This window comes from Carassius auratus, chromosome 11 (genome assembly GCF_003368295.1).
Source record: "Carassius auratus strain Wakin chromosome 11, ASM336829v1, whole genome shotgun sequence".
In the NCBI taxonomy this organism is placed as follows: domain Eukaryota; kingdom Metazoa; phylum Chordata; class Actinopteri; order Cypriniformes; family Cyprinidae; genus Carassius; species Carassius auratus.
Genome location: NC_039253.1, coordinates 17,597,930 through 17,616,945, shown reverse-complemented (window position 1 = coordinate 17,616,945; position 19,016 = coordinate 17,597,930). Strand labels below are relative to the sequence as shown.

The following is a 19,016-nucleotide window of genomic DNA, read 5'->3' as shown; positions in this document are numbered from 1 at the left end:
AAGCATCTGCTAAATGACTAAATGTAAAATATAATGTAAATGTAATGTCTGTGTTATAAATTTTTTAATTATATATTGTATTTTCAATTTGTCCATTTATTAATGGTTTATTATAATTTAATTTTATAAGCTATTTTCGTTGTTCTTCAGTTTGAATTAAATTGTTCTTTTTGTTTTCTTTTTACCCTTATGTTACTGATTAATTGATTTATCGATTTCTCAGTTTATTATTGGCCAGCATATATGGGTCCCTTATCAATACACCTTGTGTATTTTTCTCATTAACACTACAAACCTGGATTTTAATAATGCATTTTTTTTATTTTATATAGCATAGTCTGGCAACCCTGTGCTCCACGTCCAAGGCATTGTGACTGTGCTTGCTGTAGCGGTGGAGCCGGAAGGGGGAGCTTCATGCTACAGGACAGCCCGGGGTCTAGCGCTGTCACACCAGGCCTACTTCCGTCAGCTCTATCGCAAACACTATTGTTCAAAAACAACATTTTCAGCCATCCGAGCCGTCCAAGCAGCGCGTTTTTGTATTTTTCAATACGGTAGGACATGTTTGCAACCGGCCTTGGCGGGGTTTAACACGTTTTATTTATATGTGTAGCAGAATAAGCACACGGCACGACATAAATCGTATGACTAAAATAATGACAAATGTATTTGAGTGCAAAATAACGAGTTGTAGCAATGTAAACGGACTTTACATGTGCACAGCCAGCTTTAGTTCAGCTTTACTGGGTTTTAGTTTTTTGAACGGCGTGTTTTGGCGGAAATTGCTTTGGGTTTTATTTAAGGTAGCATGGGACGATTAGCACGCGAGCTCACGTTAGCTACACAGCTGCGCGCGCGTTGCCACATTTACTGCGGGAATAATGACTAATATCTCATAGCGGCGTGTCATACATTAATTTAGTGTCGTAATGCAGGTCCTTGCACCTTTTTATGGGGAATATGAAGGTTCATATTACAAAGGTTAGCGAGTTAGCATTGATGCTAGCATGTTTTCGAGGCAAAAGCATTGAGTGGTCCAGTGTGTGATTGACTATATGCAGAGCTGGCTTACAGTCACATACAATTATAATTATTGCTTATGTGTATTAATTAAAAATGACCTATTTCATCATTCAGAATGAGGTGGGCTTTGTAATTTGAGAGCAACCTCAAATCAACTCATTTATTTTGCTCGAGGGGTCCAAAGTCCAGCAAGAGCAGAGGCAGTTTCTGTCTGAATGCTTTAAACGCAGAGCTCTTCATCATTACCAAATTATACGAAACACCTTAAACCTCCGGCTTATACAATTTAATCTAAACTGCAAAAGGATACATGCAGATTTGATATGTTTGTTGTTGAATGGGATGCTGCATTGTGCAGAGAGTGAATGCTTCATATGCCAATGTAAACATAGCAGTGATGAAAAATATCTTATTACTGTTTTTCAGGCTCACTATCCTCATGTGCCTTTAAGCTTTTGGTTCTGTTCATCTATATGGTTGATTCTATGCTAATAATTCATATAAACATAAATTACCTGTCATTAATAGAATAATAATGCCATATTTGTTTCACAGACTGTAATTACAAGTTTACACATGTATTAACTGTTATGTAAAAAAAAGCAAGCTTATAAATAAAAAAATGTAATCTACAAAAAAATTATACTTCTTGTTATATTACCTTGACATTACCTAAAATCTGGTGTGTGAAATCAAATTTGACATCTGTTTATCTTCTGACCGTCATAATCAGTCTTTCTCTATATATTCTCATTTTTTAAATAAAATTTTGATTGTTGTTGTGTTCATGCCATTTGTGTTCCAGGCTCTTGTGCAGGGTGGATTGACCTGTCATGAATGAGCCCATTGAAGGCGGTGCGATCTCGTTCGACGAGTATGTGCGGCAAAAGGCACGCACTATACCTCAGCATCGCATGAAAGAGTTTCTGGAGTCGCTGGCCTCCAAAGGCCCGGAGGTTCTGCAGGAGTTCAGTCAGCAGACCAGCGGCACCACCACCACTATGGTGTACCAGCAGGGGGCCAACTGCATCTACACGGACAGCACAGAGGTGGCGGGATCTTTGTTGGAGCTGGCATGTCCGGTACGAAAATAGTCCCTTTTTAGTTGTCATTTTAGTTGTGATTTAAACAGCAAAAAATTGTAGTCAGTTTCTGCTTCACCTCTGAACAGGTCCAGGTGACATCTACACAGATCTCCCCCCAGCTAGCTGCAGCTGTGCATCAAGCTTCTGAGCAGCAGATCCAAGTACAGGTTTGAATCTGTATTTTTTTTGTTTCTGTTTTTGTGTGTCTTACATGCAGGCCAGTTATACAACATTTACCGTGGTTGTTGGGTTAAAAGGATAGTTTGGCCAAAAATGAAAATTGTCATTCTTGTCATTATTCACCCTCATGTAATTACAAAGCTGTATGATTAACTTTCTTCTAAAGAATACACACACACAAGCTATTTTTAAGAATTTTGGTAGCCAGGCAGTTTTAGTGACTATTGATGTCCAGTATGTGGAAAAAAAAAAAAAAACTCTTTCAGAATATCTTCTATTGTGTTTAACAGTAAGGTTTAGAATGATATGACACTTTAGACATTCAAGATTTGGGTTAAAGAATTGAGTTTTCTAGGTCCTTAACGAGAATAATGAAAAGCTTCAAACTACCAGGGGGATTTTTTTCCTCTGAAGGGAGTGTAAATGTCATCTTTGATATTTTGTTAAAGCGTAGATCATGAGTTTCAGGTATGATGGCTGGTGCAACCAGTTGTGTTTATTATACAGCCTGTAGATAGAATGTCTGTTCACCACAGAAAAATCAGTAACTCTGGAAATATTTCAAAATCGATTTGTAGTGAAGCTAGTTGCCCTCATGATTGCTTTGGAGCTGCTTACATTATAAGCATCATAGTAGAATTTGTAGGCATCTCAAATGCAGTGTGAATGTAGTTTGAACTCACTGGCAGCGTCTTGCCAAGTCTTTTTTTTTTTTCTATAGGAAACAAATAACATTTAAAGTATTTGTATAACTTTAAGGAACAAATTTAAGTCAGATATTTTGTTGCTGAAGAAATAAATACTTGAAAGTAGTTCAGAATTAATATTTTTAAAGAAACTTTAGGGAAAAAAACAAACAAACATTGATGTGTTAGATTTAGCCTCGGACGCCAGATCAGCAAAATTGTCTACCCAAAATCCGTGAACAGCCTTGTCTGGCACCCAAAACTGTTTTAACAGCCTTCTATCAACTAAGAGGAATGATAGAATAATATAGAATAAATAATAGACTGATCAGTGAATAAATTAATGAAATTAGTATATACCGTAAACAGTTAAAATAATTAGTATAATTGATTATATGATTAAATGGAATAATACAATGATTAAACGATTATAAATGAATTGATGAATGAATGAAGAATAGGTAAATATAAAAGTAAAACAAAACGCAAATCTATGATTGTTTTCTTGAAGCGATACACACTGTTTCCGTTTGAGGATCCTTTCAGATTTTAAGAAATGTTAATTGAACACTAAATCAGTGTATTAGGTTTTTTCCCCCAAAGTTTTCCATATATACCAACCTTTGAATTTTACGTATTCATAAACACACTTTTCCAGGAGACTGAAAACATGCATGGCAAAACAAGATTGAGGCCTTATTCCAGATTAGCAGGATGTGCTTTTTATTGAGCCCTGATCTAAATAGCTCTCCATCTCTTCATTGGCAGGTGCAGATCCAGGGGGAGCAGGGTCAGACAGTTGGTCAGGTACTTCAGGTGGCCTCTCCCACCCAACAGCAGCTACAAGGAGTTACCACTACACAGCTGGTTCAACAGGGAGAACTCACCGAGGAACAACAACAACAGGTAATGCAAACCAATACATGATCGGCTTCTATATTTATGCATTTTAGATTCTAATCATAATGTGTATTTGATTCACAGCTCCAAGCCCAACTGGTGGCAGCGGTTGCTGGAGGTCAGCAGATTCAGATCCAGACTGTGGAGGCTCTGTCCCCTCCTCAGCAGCAAGGCTCCCCCAGGGAGGCAGAGCGGCGACCAGGAGGCTCACCTGCTGTACTACAGCCTGCAAAGAAACGCAAGGTGGATGTCCCAACAGTTGTGTCCTACTCGCTTCCTCAAGGGCAGCAGCTGGCTACTGTATTGGCCATTCCACAGGGCCAGCAGCAGGGCTACTTGTCACTTCGACCAGACCTGCTGACCGTTGATAGCACCCATCTCTACAGCGCCACTGGTACCATCACAGGCCCAGCCGGTGAGACCTGGACCATACCTGTGTACTCTACCCCACAGCAGCAAGGTGTGGCCCACATCGCCATCCCTCAGGAGGCCTACAGCACCGTACAGGTACAGGCCTCACCTACTGATAAAGACAAGGACAAGATGGTAATCGGTGGATCTCAGGCTGCCGGTGCGGTGGCTGTGCCAGTGTCTGGCTCAGGAGTGACCACTCAGGAAGAGGTTGTACATTCACTGTTCCCAGCGCAGTTTATGAATGGAAACATTCACATCCCTGTAGCAGTGCAGACTGTAGGGGGTGCTTACTCTGGGACGACGCAGGCTTTGCACATATGGGATCCGCAGCAACAGCAGCAACACATACAGGATGGAGAGCTCCACCTGCAGGTGAACACATTCTATGAGGAATACGGCATGCTTAAGGATTCATAACCCCCAGCCTGTCTCAGGTCATTTGGCAATGATGGTTTTCTGTGTTTTCAGGCGCAGACAGAGGCAGAACCACAGGTGGAACCTCCTCCAGAGCTGATCCTCCCCAACACACTGAAGCCTGAGGAAGGGCTGGAAGTGTGGAGGCTGTGGGTTCAGCGCAAAAATGCTGAGCTTGACAAGAATGAACAAAATAAGCTGGCACCTATAGGACGTGAGTTAATTTTTTCATCGCTACCTCTGTCTTTATACCACTGCTGAATTTAGGATTGTTACTAGATTTGAATTTTAGTAGGCAATAGCAATATGAGTGTCATTTTATGATTCTTGATTCCATATTTGATACCACAGCTTTGGAACACACGCAGTGATTTAATGCAATATTTGAAAGGGACCTATTATGATGCAAGATCCTTTCACAAGATGTCCAATGTGTCTTTGAAGTTTTAGCTCAAAATAGCCCACAGATCATTTATCATTCCATGCTAAGAAAGACCATTTTTAACAGGAAGAAAAAAAATTCTCTTTTTGTGTATGTATCTTTAAATGCAAATTAGCTGCTGCTCCCCGCCCACTTTTCCAGAACATGGCTGTGCCTTTACAGCTACTGCCTTCATAATCTGCCAATACAAATCAACTGTTTGCTCATGATTATCAAATCTTATCATGTTCACGCTCTGACATAATTTAAATGTATTATTTGCACACGTTTTAAAACCATATAAGTTTAAACTTGTGATATAGAGTTTTCTGAGCACAGTGTCAGATGGCACGTCACGGGAGTCCCCTTTCACATCTTATGGTGTATAGACTCTAAAAACTGCAAAAACACACAAACATCACATTAGGGGTGGTTGTGTACACACATTGCTGACACACATTTATGTTCAAAAACAATACAAAAGTAAATTTTCTATAATAGATCCACTTTAACATGTCACTAATGAAGCAATAACTGTAATGCATTTGTAATCGTGTGCACACATGCATGTAAGCATTAAAGCAGCTACCATTCAGCACTTGGATACAGAATTGGGTCAGTAGTTGGTACTATTGTTATCAGTAGTTCAGTCATACAGTTCTTTCTTTAAATATCTTGAATAGTATAGAAATAGAAGACTTGTGTTGTTTGCCACATGTAAAAAAAATGCAGTTCATGTATTTATTCAGCTAAAAACTGTAGTAGAAAACATGCTTTCAAAAGGTTTTTTTATTTATTTTTGTTTTATTTTTTTTGTGATCCGTTTTTTAAAGAAAGTTTAAGAAATGAATAATCAGGAAGAATAAATTACAATAAAACAAATTATTTTTAGTTGTAATATTTCAAAATTTTGCTGTTTTAATACATTTTTTATCAAATAAATGCAACCTTTAGGGAGAAAAGGAGACTTATTTAAAAAAAACACAACTTTCTAACAGTAGTGTATATGGTTTATTTATTTTGCAAAATTGCTTACATGTTTAATTTTATGTAGGTCTTAAAAGATCTCTTTACCAAATATAATGCATGGTCAAAACGGTTTCTGTTAAGCATCTAGTGGTGTTTATTTGCAGCAAGATGAATGTCTGTGTCTGCAGGTCGACAGCCGCTGCGCTTCCAGGATGATCTTGTGTCCAGTTCAGTGGGCGAGCTGAATTTGGCTCTGTCTTTGATGACCCAAGAGGCTCGTGGGCTGGAGGGGGAGCCATTTGAACCTGATTCACTATACTATGTATTTTTATGCATACAGAAAGTATGTCTGTTGTCTTCATATTTTTTATTTCTGATGATCATGTTGTATCATTAGTTTGCATAAGCTGATTTCCTTCTCTTTTTTTTGTTTTGTACAGTACATGTTTGAGAACGGCAGAGTAGACGATATCTTTTCTGATCAGTACTACAGCCGGTTTTGTCAGTGTTTACACACAATTCTTGAAGAGTGGAGGCCCAGCATTCACCCTCTTGGTAAGATGTTTGTGTGTGTTTTTAAGTGACGTCCTTTGTGTTTTGGAAAATTCATGTTAATTGCCTTTGTATTTGCCAGGCTACATTATCCCAAGTCACGTGACAGAGGAGATGCTGTGGGAGTGTAAGCAGCTGGGAGCTCATTCTCCATCCACTCTCCTCACTACACTGATGTACTTCAACACCAAGTCAGTCTCCTTCTCTTCAGAAATGATGGCAATGAGTGCTCAGGGGTTATAATATTGTTGCTCTGCACAGGTACTTCCACTTGACCACAGTGGAGCAGCATATGAAAGTGGCCTTCTCCAAAGTGCTCAGACACACCAAAAAGAATCCCACCAACCCTAAAGACAAGAGCACCAGCATCCGCTACCTGAAAGGAGTCGGGCCACACCATGTTGGACAGAAAGGTTAGGAGGCAGCCACAAAATAAGATGTTTTCAAATGTTACAAGATAAATATACATTTTACCCTTGTGTACTATGCTCTCCAGGGCCGCATTTATGTATAGATATATGATCTTTCAATAATCAGTAACAAGTATTATCAGTGTTAAAAAATGTTGAGCTGCTTGATGTTGAAACATTTCCAAAGTTATACAGTTATCAGTGATCAACCAATATGGGATTTCAGCCAATGCAATAGCTATGTATAGAGGAAGCTATATATAGAGTAACCGCATGTAATACTGGAAACTTGATAATATATCTTGAAAATTAGACACTACATTGTATATTCAATTAAATCACAAAATATTATTGCAACAGAAAAATAAAAATCTAGTCCTTTGTGTGTGAGATAGAGATTTATAATTGCCTTGAACAAATGAATGGAAGAGTTATAGAAAGTCAAAAACTGTGGGAAGTCATAAATCAAATCTTTTATTGTTCTAGTGACAGATGACATGTACGCAGAGCAGGCAGAGGACCCAGAGAACCCGTTGCGTTGTCCCATCAAGCTCTATGACTTTTATCTCTTCAAATGGTGAGCCACTGATTTTATCATATGCTAATGCAATAGCTGGTGCAATTGTTTATCATTATAAATAAAACGCACCTTTTCTGTATCTTTCAAATTTTTTTTGTCTGTCCACAGCCCTCAGACTGCTAAGGGTCGTAATGATACCTATTACCTGACACCAGAGCCTGTTGTGGCACCCAACAGCCCTATTTGGTACTCCACTCAGCCAATCACGAGCGAGCAGCTGGAGCACATGCTGACACGCATCATGATGGTGCGGGAAATCCAGGAGATAATCTCCATTGCGCAGGCCAACGTACAATGAGAAAATAAGAGGGCAAGCAAAAGCAAGCAAGATGGAATAAGAGAGAGGCTTTCTCCAGCGCTCCATCATGCCACCACCCTCTCCTTTTTCAAGAGACTGAATCAAATAGCCTCTGCAGCGTCTCCTTGTATTTCACCCATGATTAAAAGGAGAGCGAAGAGGTTCAAGAGGGGTTTTCAATGAACTGGACATGCATACAAGCCTTTTTTTTGTTTTAGATACAGGAACTATTTCTGTTTGTTCCTCTGATGACCATTGAAATGCATTTGCCCAGATCCCTTGATGTGTGCATTTTCTCTTTCTGCCATGTATGTTACTCTCCATCTTTCTTCCCACTGTCCTCTCAGTTTATTTTCTTTAAGTGCAGAACTGTAAGGATCTGGTGGTTTTTAAGACCGCAATCTAAACGTTTGTGATTATTGGCAGTGGACTGGAACACCATGTGATGGTCAGGTGTAAACACATTTAAAAACATGGCTTCATCCATCCATAACACTTAACACAACCCCGCTCACCCCCAGGAGCTTGCAGTAGCAGAGTTCACATACCTGAGGAGTGTATTATATATATGAAGACTTTTTGGTTCTGTTTTTATTATTTTATATATATATACACACACACATACATGCATCTATGGTAACCTGATATGTATTGTTATGATAGTGGTGCTGGAGAACTGAAGCCTGTGTTTTCAAACATGCCTTTTTGTACAGTGAATTACCTGTATGTGTCGTCTTTGACCCTTTCTGCAGTCGCTGGTCAGTTCTGTCAGACAAGCACAAGCGGGCCTCATGACAGAAACGGAATACATTTCTGCACAAGGAGTTCACAAAACTATTATTAGATGCATTAGTGAATGCAACAATTATTTAGTAAAGAATTTCCATAAGAGATATGCTGGTATTAAAATGTTCATGTTATTAAAATGCTATACTAATTTTGCCCCCTAAATAAGAAAAAATAAAATAAAGTTCCTCAACCAGCAAACCTTCAAGTGATTAATTTAAAAAGGCAAACCATTCATTAAACCACTGAAGTATATTAGAAGAAGCTGGATTCTGACTATCCAAAACCTTGAAGCCAGATTTTTTTTAAAGTTATATTTCTAGACCTGTTTTTATCGGTTAGAAATTAAAGAATTATTTCAAATTCTTATCCTTAATCTTTTGGAAAAGGCCACTGGGCCTTCTATTGTTGGAAACAAAAAGTTTGAGATTACCACGGCTTTAGATGCTACATGTGAATTTAGGTATCACAACATTATAATAAAAAGTCTGAAATCAGGACATTCAAATTTTGTCTTAGAAGATAGTGATATAAATTTAATAATAGGGCAAATGTGTATTCACAATTAAATAAACAACATCAACCAATAATGATTATTTAAAATTCTAATGTTGGCTGATAAATTACATGGTACATGTATAACATGTATATTGTGGAACCCTAATATGGACATTCATCATGTAATTCACAGGTGAAGCAGAGATATAATTTTTCTTCATAAAACACTTTCAATGTTCTTTTATTACAAAGTCTGGACAAAAAAACAACAACATTTCGAATAAACAACAATGTAAAGTCCGCTTTGTACATGACCTTTTCTACAGTCATAATCAAACCCACCCCACTTTCTTCTCTAAATACAAATGTAATACGTTTTCAAATAAGGTTGCTAGCTGTGATCCATCTCATTCTTTTCCTGGTAGTGGGATCTGTAGTCTCTTTAACGTGTTGGTGAAGTACTTAGGAAGGGGACAGGACACTGTGATGTCACTGTGACCTTTGACTCCTGGCAGGACGATCCTTCGGGAGTGCAGGTGTAGAGGGAGGTATCGTGTTTTACTCTGCACCAGGCCCAGCCGGCGCAGTACGCCCTCTGGCAGCTTCTGTAATCGAAATGTGAGACCCTCGTGTGGTCAGTCTTCAAACGTGACAATGAGTCATGTCTCAAAACACTACACCACCTCTTGATTATTCATTAACACAACACTAACTGTGATAATAGACTGAATACTGTAGTAAAACTGGACTTAGACTTGAATGGGTTGTGTATCTAAATCTTGGGTTAAGCAAGTGCTCATTAAAAACACCTCTAATCATCAAATACAATACTGTATAAAAGTTTGGGATCCGCAAGTATTTTTTTTCTTTGGAAGAGATACAGTACAGACCAAAAGTTTGGACACACCTTCTCATTCAAAGAGTTTTCTTTATTTTCATGACTATGAAAATTGTAGAGTCACACTGAAGGCCTGAAGACCTGACCTCCACAGTCTCCGGACCTGAACCCAATCGAGATGGTTTAGGGGTGAGCTGGACCGCAGACAGAAGGCAAAAGGGCCAACAAGTGCTAAGCATCTCTCGGGGAACTCCTTCAAGACTGTTGGAAGACCATTTCAGGTGACTAGCTCTTGAAGCTCATCAAGAGCGTGCAAAGCAGTAATCAAAGCAAAAGGTGGCTACTTTGAAGAACCTAGAATATGACATAATTTCAGTTGTTTCACACATTTTGTTATGTATATAATTCCATATATAATTCCACATGTGTTAATTCATAGTTTTGATGCCTTCAGTGTGAATCTAAAATTTTCATAGTCATGAAAATAAAGAAAACTCTTTGAATGAGAAGGTGTCCAAACTTTTGGTCTGTACTGTATATTAAATTGATCAAAAGTAACATTAAAAACATTTTCTTATTCATCTTAATTAATTTAATTAATTTCAAATTAATTATGTTCTTCTGAAAATTCTATTCATTTAAGCATCATGAAAAATGGATTCAGCAGCACAACTGTCTTCAACATTGATAATAATAAGAAATGTTTCCTGAACAGCAAATCAGCATATCAGAATGATTTCTGAAGGATCATGTGACACTGAAGACTTTAGTAATGATGCTTAAAAATTCTTCTTTGCCAGTACATAAAATAAATTACACTTTAAAATATATTCAAATAGAAAACCTCAGTCTTAAATTCCAATGATGTTTCACAATTATAATATATATATATATATATATATATATATATATATATATATATATATATATATATATATATATATATATATATATATATTTTTTTTTTTTATTTTTTTTTTTTTTTAATCAAATAATGCAGCCTTGGTGAGAATAAGAGATTTCTTTGTTTTTCGAAAACATAAAAAAAAAAATCTTTTGAATAGTAGCATAGGTTCATATAAGAAACCAATGCTACAACACTAGTATTTATTATACCTGTGGTGCTAGTTTGTCCCAGTGAGCATATTTGTGGTCTCCAAGAATGGGGCAGGTCAAAGCAAGAGCCATGTGCACACGAAGTTGGTTTTTCACACCTAAAAAACACATTGGTTCTGGTCATCATATGCTTAAATGTCTTCTTTTTTACATAAATCAAAACACAATGTTACATTATATATGGGTAAGCCTAGCAACATTTAAGATAATTAGTGTATACAGGGCACAGTTAGGAGTCAGGTATGGGTTTAACATGTCATGGTCAGTCATTACCTGTGACAGGCTGCAGTTCCACCAAGCTGCAGCCACCGTAGCTGTCCAGAACCCGATACTGTGTGACTGCGCTGTGTGCCTGTCGATGAGCTCTTACCCTGGTCACCCCATCTCCCTCCTCACTCACTTTGAACAACGGGCTCAGACCCATCTGAGCAGAATACACATAAATACTTCAATTCTAGTAAAGTAAGAAAACTGGAGGAGATCCTATTCTTAAAAATCTGTTTTTTAAATACATTATACTTCAAGTTCATGCTCACCAATGGTCCTTTGCAGTGAACGGGCACCGTCAGAATGAGAGTCCAAACGGCTGATAAAAACATCACAATAATCCATATCACTCCCTTCCCAACCTTATGTGATGTGAAATGCTGCGTTGTTTGAATGTAAAACTGACACCTCTGGTCAAAAGTCTATGATCCATAATAACGGTTCCCCGGGAAAATAGTATTTGATCTGTCGATATTTCACTCCTGAGTCAGAGAAGACAAGTTTTTCAATGGATAAAATACGGTGATGCACTTGTTTGAAGTTAAAAGCATCACAATGATGGATTTCTTTCTTACAAACATGCAGCTTTTCCCTTTACAAGATGTTAAGTGATGGATGGGAGTCTTGTGGAAAATTGTGATTTTTTAAATCAGCTGTCTGGACTCGCATTCTGATGGCACCCATTCACTGAAGAGGACCTACTGGTGAGCAAGTAATGCAATGCATACATTTCTCCAAATCAGAAACAAAACTCATCTTGGATGGCCTGAGGGTGAGCATCTTAATTAAAATCTCCTCATCATATGGTTTTTAAGAACAGGTTAAAATAAGAATTTTTTTTTATGAAAACAATACTATGTTACCTTAAAATGTGGCTGAGGCCCCATGACCTCCTTTTCTATAATGGGAATGTCAATCACTCCCTCGGATGGAACGGGCACACCTACAGTGACTGCCCTGAACAAAATAAGTGGGATTATGTTTAAGTTAAATTGCATCCAACTGAAGACAGGCAACAAATAATGGTTTTAAAGTTAATCTTACAAGTATTTCCTTTCCACTTTGTGTGATCTGATGAGTGTTTGGACATGTTCAGCAGCTTCTTCTGTTTTAGCCAGGATCAGAACTCCAGTATTTTCTTTTTCCAGGCTATGACAAAGGTGCAGCTGTGCTCCTGCCTGCATGCCATCAGTTAACTTTGCTAGCAAAGGCAGACATTCTACTATGCTGTTTCTGATGCCATCTACATCTATGAGAATTGAACAAGGAAAATTGATAAGTACATTAGTATATCCAAAGACCTTTATTGTGAGATCATGTAAGACTCGTATTATCAGGTATGTACTTAAATGGACTTAAGCCAATTTGGTGGTCTTTTGATTTTATATATATATATATATATATATATATATATATATATATATATATATATATATATATATATTTTTTTTTTTTTTTTTTTTTTTTACTTTATCAGAATGATATGCAACTTCTAATTTTTTGTTGCATTTACTATATAAACCTAAATGATCAAAAAATAAATAAATATGAGAGGATTAAAGAGAAGTCAAATACTTACTATAGAGAGGCACGCCGTATGGTTTATTTATTGCGATTATGTTTTGGTCTTGATAAAGCAGGCCCCTGTAAAGAGCTTTTACGAGCACACTTGGATGAACAGATTGTAGTTGCTGAGAGAACTGTTTGAGTTCGTTTACTCTGTTTTGAAGAGGTGACACCGGAACCTTTGGAGAGGAACGAAAAAAACACGGAACCCAAATGGTTGCACATAAAGTCACTTTAGTCAAAACGCAATTTACAGACATAAACAAACGTAGCTAACCTCCTTTTTGTCATTTGTTTGTTTTTCGTGTTCACCCCGGAGTCTTTTCGCGATATCTGCTGCTTTAAGTCCTGCTTTCCCGTTAGTGGCGACGGTCTCCGTCTTTGAAGCGGTGGCACACGCTCTCACGAGCATGGTGAATGTCACCCCACGTGCATGTCGCATTTTCACAGATGAATAGTTCAAAGTCAGCTCTCTTTCCTCAAATCCGAGCCTGTGATCTTACATTACTCACTGTCCGATTGAAAAGTTAGTATCACGGGATAAAGCCGAGTAAACAAGAAGACATTAAACACACAAGTAAAATGAACAGCTGAGCAATACGTAATAGTGAAAATAAACATCAGTTCAAAATAAAAGTCATTGGTCAGCGTGTTCACACTGTTCATGCTGTACGTTTTTGATTTATTTATCGATTCATTTTCAATTCATGAATCATCCCTCATATCAATTTTTTATTAAAAAAACGTATTATACCAAATTCTAAAATATTATTCAGAATATGAGAGTTTGGTCAGAAATAGGCTATGAGCTACTTTAAGACGTATCTTTGAGCGAAAATGTATGAATGTCACCGAGATAAAATAAATAAATTAAACAATTTTAAATTTAGCTTTTGAGCTATTTCTTTTCACCGAAATATGCATTTTAATGGATGACATTAGTGCAATTTAAAATAAAAGGCATTGGGCAGAATGATATAAAATAAATCTATTCAATATAAAAATGCAAAACAAACAAAAATATGTTCTCTTATTTCATTGCCAGAATGGTTTGAATGAGAGTATTCACGAAAATAGTAGTTTGTTAGAGAAATAGACTATGTGCACATTATATGTTTCTGATTCACTAAAAACCATCACGAGTCATTAAAATAATGCAGCGATAATGTAGCCAATATAGAAAACAGCAAATTGTTTATAATTTATGCTTTCTTAAAGGGTTCTGAGAAAACATAGGGCACATTCCTCCTAAACATTGTCTAGAAATGCATACAGACAAGTCTGTTGTACTGTATGACATATAACAAATATGTGGTGTGAAGAAGAAAGAGAATCTATGTGTGCAGAATGTGTATACATCTTTGAAGGGAGGGCTTTGTGTGAATAATGAATAATGGCTGGGTTTGTGCTCACAGCTGAGTGAATTAAACATGAAGCCAGCACTAGAAAACGTACAGGTATGTTCTCTCTCTTCCAGTCTTTATACAGATACATTATATCAGATTTAAACCTTTTTGTCTGTTAAATGCTCTAATGAAATAAAAAGCCCTGAAACACTTTTTAGAAAACACAATAATTTCCCCTGAAACATATCTCATTAACCTTCTGCAAGATCTCAAGTGTGGTCAAGAGAGTGAGCTTACGGTTTGACATAGTCTTTTGATAGCTGGCAAGGCTGTCTAAATGAACCGCCTGTCCTGCTGGTTGGGGGTCAGCAGCCGCCTGCATGGTATCTCATGACAGCCCGGTGGAATTTGAGCTCCCACAGGCCACTGCTTCATATGCTCCTATCAGGTCTTCGATGTTTGCGAGTGATAATGTGCTATTTCTTTTCACAAATGGAGCGTGGCATAACTGTTTGTAGAAGACCAGAGATAGACAGATTGATGTCCAGACTCTCATTTTCAGTCTGGTACTTCCTTTTATTCTACACTACAGCTTCATCATTCAGCTCATCACAGATATCAGATGTTGTCATCCACTTTATACCCCATAAGTGCCACCGTTGACGGACGAATAATACTTGATAGGGGCTGTGCTGGAACCCATCCCTTGACAGGTGTAATATTAGGCTACACATCTTCCTCAGTTCCGCAGATCAAGTTTCAAACAGGATTCCCCAGGTAAGATGCTTAAGGGGCGTTGATGTCATTGTACGGAAGTGAGTTGGACCACACTTCTGGACACAGATAGCAGTGCCACTGAAGACAAGGAGGACAACGTGGGAGTTTCAACAGGAATTCAGACTGAGCTGGACCATCGAGGTGATTTGGGATGTCGCACCAGACGGGTATTCATGGTAAGTACACTGCATCCCATATAGATTTATAAAATTTAGAATAAATCACTTTATATTTTATTATTTATCCTCTCCTTTTAGTGAAAGAAACCATGCATTTTGAATCAGAAGTGTAATGGATACTATGAAGATATGCAAAAAGTAGAAATAGAGGACCTTTGGAATAAACCTGTAAAAGCTCTAGATTAGAGCCTTTCGCATCCCAAATCTGGCATTGAACGTTTTCAGAATCGCATGGAGTCTATATGCAAATGTGTTCGACTACAGGCAAAGGGAACTATCAATTAAAAAAAAGGAATGTTGATAGCTCTGCTTAAATCTGTATTTTAGCAAACACAATTATGGTTCTACAGTATAGTGGTCTATATAGGCTTTAAAATAGAGAGATAATATTATGCTGTGTTTTATGTGAATGATGATGAGAGGTAATTAAGCTTTAGGGGCGGAAGCGCTGTTCCTCATCCATCTCACCTGCACCTACATCATTTATGAGTCCCTGATGCCCTGTTACCATGGTGAGGCCAAGAATGAGGCACAGGCCGCAGTGTAAAATTTCCTGTTTCAGTCAATTTTCTTGGTCTTGTTAGAATTTATAACATGAAATACTAGGCCTGTGTAATGGGGTCGTCTCTCGTTATTCTTATGATGATTAAAGGTTTGTGGCATAAACTAATTCTTAGGCTCTGTCTCTGTTTTCATATGTTAAATACTTCTCTTCCGAAACCAGCAACTCCCGACTTGAGAGAGTTCCTCGTGAAGGCGAGAAGGGGCGCTGTCAGAGTGGTGAAGATTGTTATAAGGAGCGGTGAGTAGAAGCATTTGTTTGTGAGGCCATTTGTGTATGTAGTTTAATATTAGTATTTCAATACCCACAGCATAGTACATATTTGATTATGCTTTTGGTTAGTTTACTGCTATTTACGCTTTCCAATTAATAATCAGGCCTCACATTATTTGTAATAAAATAATACCTACTGTAGAGTAAACTAAGTTCTAAAACTATTACTTAGAAGACCATATATTGTCAGATCATTTAGAAAAGTCATCCTTAAATATTACATTTGTGAGTCAAAAATGAGCTGCACTTGATTGTATTAGATGTAAATTTTAGTGTAATTCTAATCTTAAAATTATGTTTTTTAAAAATCATAATATTAATGAAATAAATAGCCACTTAGTGTATTTAAAGTGAGTACACTTTTAATATCATGTTTTGTAATACTCTTTAAGTACTCTTTAAAAAGTGCATGTAATGTCAAATTAAAAGTATCTCTTGAAAGTCTCTTGAAAGTTGTAATGATTTCAGTAAGTACCCTTATTTTGATGTGTTGAGTGTTGACTAACATCATAAAGGACTACTTAATTAAAAATGTAAATGTAGTGTGTTGTTTTACATACACTAAATTGTAGTGCAATAAAAGTAGCGGACAATAAAATAAAAATCTAATTTGTGAAATTGCATAAAATTATGTACTTAGTCCTACTCAAAATGCACTCTGAAGTTCAACTAATTGCACGTAATATAAATGTAAATTATAATAAATTTCATTAAGTGTAATTAACATGCAATTAAATGTCCGGAAACGGTACATTCCGTTCACATTAAAGAATGTTATTTATTTAAGTGTACTTTATCAAAGGGGTACCACTTAGGTTCACATGGTGTTCATCAGTTAGATGTTGTTTTATCATTTAAAACCTAACAAACATATATATGTTTTGTTTAAAGTGTACTTTTGCTATCTTTTAAAATAATTGACACTTGTTTTGATTATTGCCATGTAAGGCTACAAATGTTTACCTTAGCAAATATATTTCAGTCACTTGTTGACTCTTAAGAATGTAAAGTAAATGTTGAGATAAATTGGTCTGTGGAATGTTATCCATGCAGTGCTAGTGATGATAACATGGCACTGTGCTGTTTTTGGACCCAGAGTGGTAGTCAGTGCATTTATCAGGGACTACTGCAAGTAGTCAGGGTGTGTGTTATGAGGTGTGTATGTGTGTATATGTCTGTGTGTGCTTTAGAACAGCTGGTGTTGGGAGCGTACAGAGAGGTGTGTCAGAGCTGGGATCAGGACTATGACGCATGTGTCCTGCCCATACTGGACGGTCTGGAACCCTGCTATATCCTTTATCGCCTCGACTCACAGAACCAGCTGGGATATGAGTGGCTGTTTATCTCTTGGTCGCCAGACCAGTCACCAGTAAGTAGGAAACACATGATAAAGTTGAATGTGTATGCTCAATACAAACTCTCACCTCATACACTATAAATACTGAAATACTGTTCCCTTTAACCCTTGGCTGAAAGTCATTTTACCATGTGACCATGTGACCATTACCAATTCATTCCACACTACACAGGTGAGGTTAAAGATGGTGTACGCTGCAACCCGTGCCACACTGAAGAAAGAGTTGAGGAAGTCACCTGAAAGATGAACTGTTTGGGAACAGTCCAGGTGTGTAGCAGGGGTTTATTTCAACATCAATACAGAGGGAGTTTGAAATTTTTTATAACTGTATATTACAGTATATGCATTTACATTTATGCATAGCAATGTAAAAAAAATTAACATTTATTGTTTTATTTTATTTTTTAATTATTATTTAAATGACCCTGCTGCATGGGTGTTTTGGGGGCAAACTGTTTTCTTTGTTCTTTTTGTTTTTGTGAGCAAATAGAAAAAATAAAAAGATATACATTTTTGTGAATCAGGTTGCATATATTCTGAGATATTCTAAGCAATCAGAATCAAGTATTCCAGATATGAGCTCATTATTCAACATTATGTGATGCCTGAAATCACAGTCAACCACTCAGAATAGAACAGAATAGAATGTCTTAAAAAGGTTTATTGGCATCCTTTAACATCCATGGAAACTTTCCACTGGACAAAAGGTTCTTCATGGTGGAAAAAGTTATTCATATTAAAGTGTTCTTCACACTAGGATGCACTGTTCTGCTTTACCTTTGCTCAGGTTTCTCTAGGTCACATGTTTAAAGGTGTGATGATTTGTCAACTAAGCAATATTTACTATTCTTATCTGCAGGAAGATGTCTGTTTCCAAGGTTATCTACGACACCTGACCTCGTCTTCCTGTCTGGCTCCTCTCACCACTGCTGAGCAGCAGCTCCATCAGATTAAAATAACAGAGGTGAGGAGGTCAAAAATCTTCATACAGTATCTCAAACATTATCTGACAGTTTGACTACCTAAATATCTATATAATAATGTATTTCTTAATAACGCACCTGACAGGACAAAGTGGCACAGGTATGTGTACTATGACTGATTTTGTTTTCAAGTGTGTAAGTAAGGGGATTTCCAAAAAACTTTTGTACTTTTATATTCAGGACGAGAGAAGACGAGTTGCCACCATAAGTGGACAAGCAAAGGTAATCTCAGCTAACTAAATACATGTTAATGTAACAGATTGAAGGTTTATATATATATATATATATATATATATATATATATATATATATATATATATATATATAATTAAATCCTTGTTTTCTGTTATGTGTGTTTCGGATACAGACAGAAATCAGCGTGGACAGTAAAAATCCGACTTTGCAGGGTTTGGCGTTCCCATTGCAAGAGGAGGCTAAACATGCTTTACAGCAGCTTAAACTCAGACGCATCAATTACATTCAACTAGTAAGTTCCACATACACACATACAAAAAAATGTTTTGTTCAGACTGCCA

General features: G+C 37.1%; 4 protein-coding genes across 4 annotated transcripts in view; 3 read left to right on the top strand and 1 right to left on the bottom strand.

Annotated features, from left to right (window-relative positions):
- The first annotated feature begins 387 nt into the window (after positions 1-387).
- On the top strand, positions 388-8,652 carry LOC113111253 (glutamine-rich protein 1-like). Its single transcript, XM_026275856.1, has 12 exons — positions 388-554; positions 1,829-2,105; positions 2,195-2,275; positions 3,743-3,880; positions 3,959-4,660; positions 4,757-4,916; positions 6,281-6,435; positions 6,533-6,647; positions 6,727-6,835; positions 6,906-7,057; positions 7,541-7,631; positions 7,743-8,652. The coding sequence occupies exons 2-12, from the start codon at positions 1,857-1,859 to the stop codon at positions 7,930-7,932; spliced, it is 2,142 nt and encodes a 713-aa protein (XP_026131641.1). The 5' UTR covers positions 388-554; positions 1,829-1,856; the 3' UTR covers positions 7,933-8,652.
- Positions 8,653-9,229: 577 nt separating this feature from the next.
- LOC113111254 (mitochondrial RNA pseudouridine synthase rpusd4) lies at positions 9,230-13,578 on the bottom strand. Its single transcript, XM_026275857.1, has 7 exons — positions 13,281-13,578; positions 13,017-13,182; positions 12,482-12,686; positions 12,301-12,394; positions 11,444-11,594; positions 11,171-11,268; positions 9,230-9,821 (listed from the first exon to the last, which is right to left on the bottom strand). The coding sequence occupies exons 1-7, from the start codon at positions 13,443-13,445 to the stop codon at positions 9,624-9,626; spliced, it is 1,077 nt and encodes a 358-aa protein (XP_026131642.1). The 5' UTR covers positions 13,446-13,578; the 3' UTR covers positions 9,230-9,623.
- A 1,318-nt stretch (positions 13,579-14,896) lies between these two features.
- LOC113110605 (twinfilin-2-like) lies at positions 14,897-17,744 on the top strand. The gene is made up of 4 exons (XM_026274718.1): positions 14,897-15,302; positions 16,030-16,107; positions 17,331-17,509; positions 17,670-17,744. The coding sequence occupies exons 1-4, from the start codon at positions 15,278-15,280 to the stop codon at positions 17,742-17,744; spliced, it is 357 nt and encodes a 118-aa protein (XP_026130503.1). The 5' UTR covers positions 14,897-15,277.
- Positions 17,745-18,299: 555 nt separating this feature from the next.
- Positions 18,300-19,016, top strand: part of LOC113110604 (twinfilin-2-like) — a 1,114-nt gene continuing 397 nt past the window's right edge. The window contains exons 1-4 of the mRNA XM_026274717.1: positions 18,300-18,461; positions 18,566-18,580; positions 18,661-18,702; positions 18,848-19,003. Coding sequence (XP_026130502.1) covers positions 18,300-18,461; positions 18,566-18,580; positions 18,661-18,702; positions 18,848-19,003 — 375 coding nt within the window. The remainder of the gene's footprint in view (positions 18,462-18,565; positions 18,581-18,660; positions 18,703-18,847; positions 19,004-19,016) is intronic.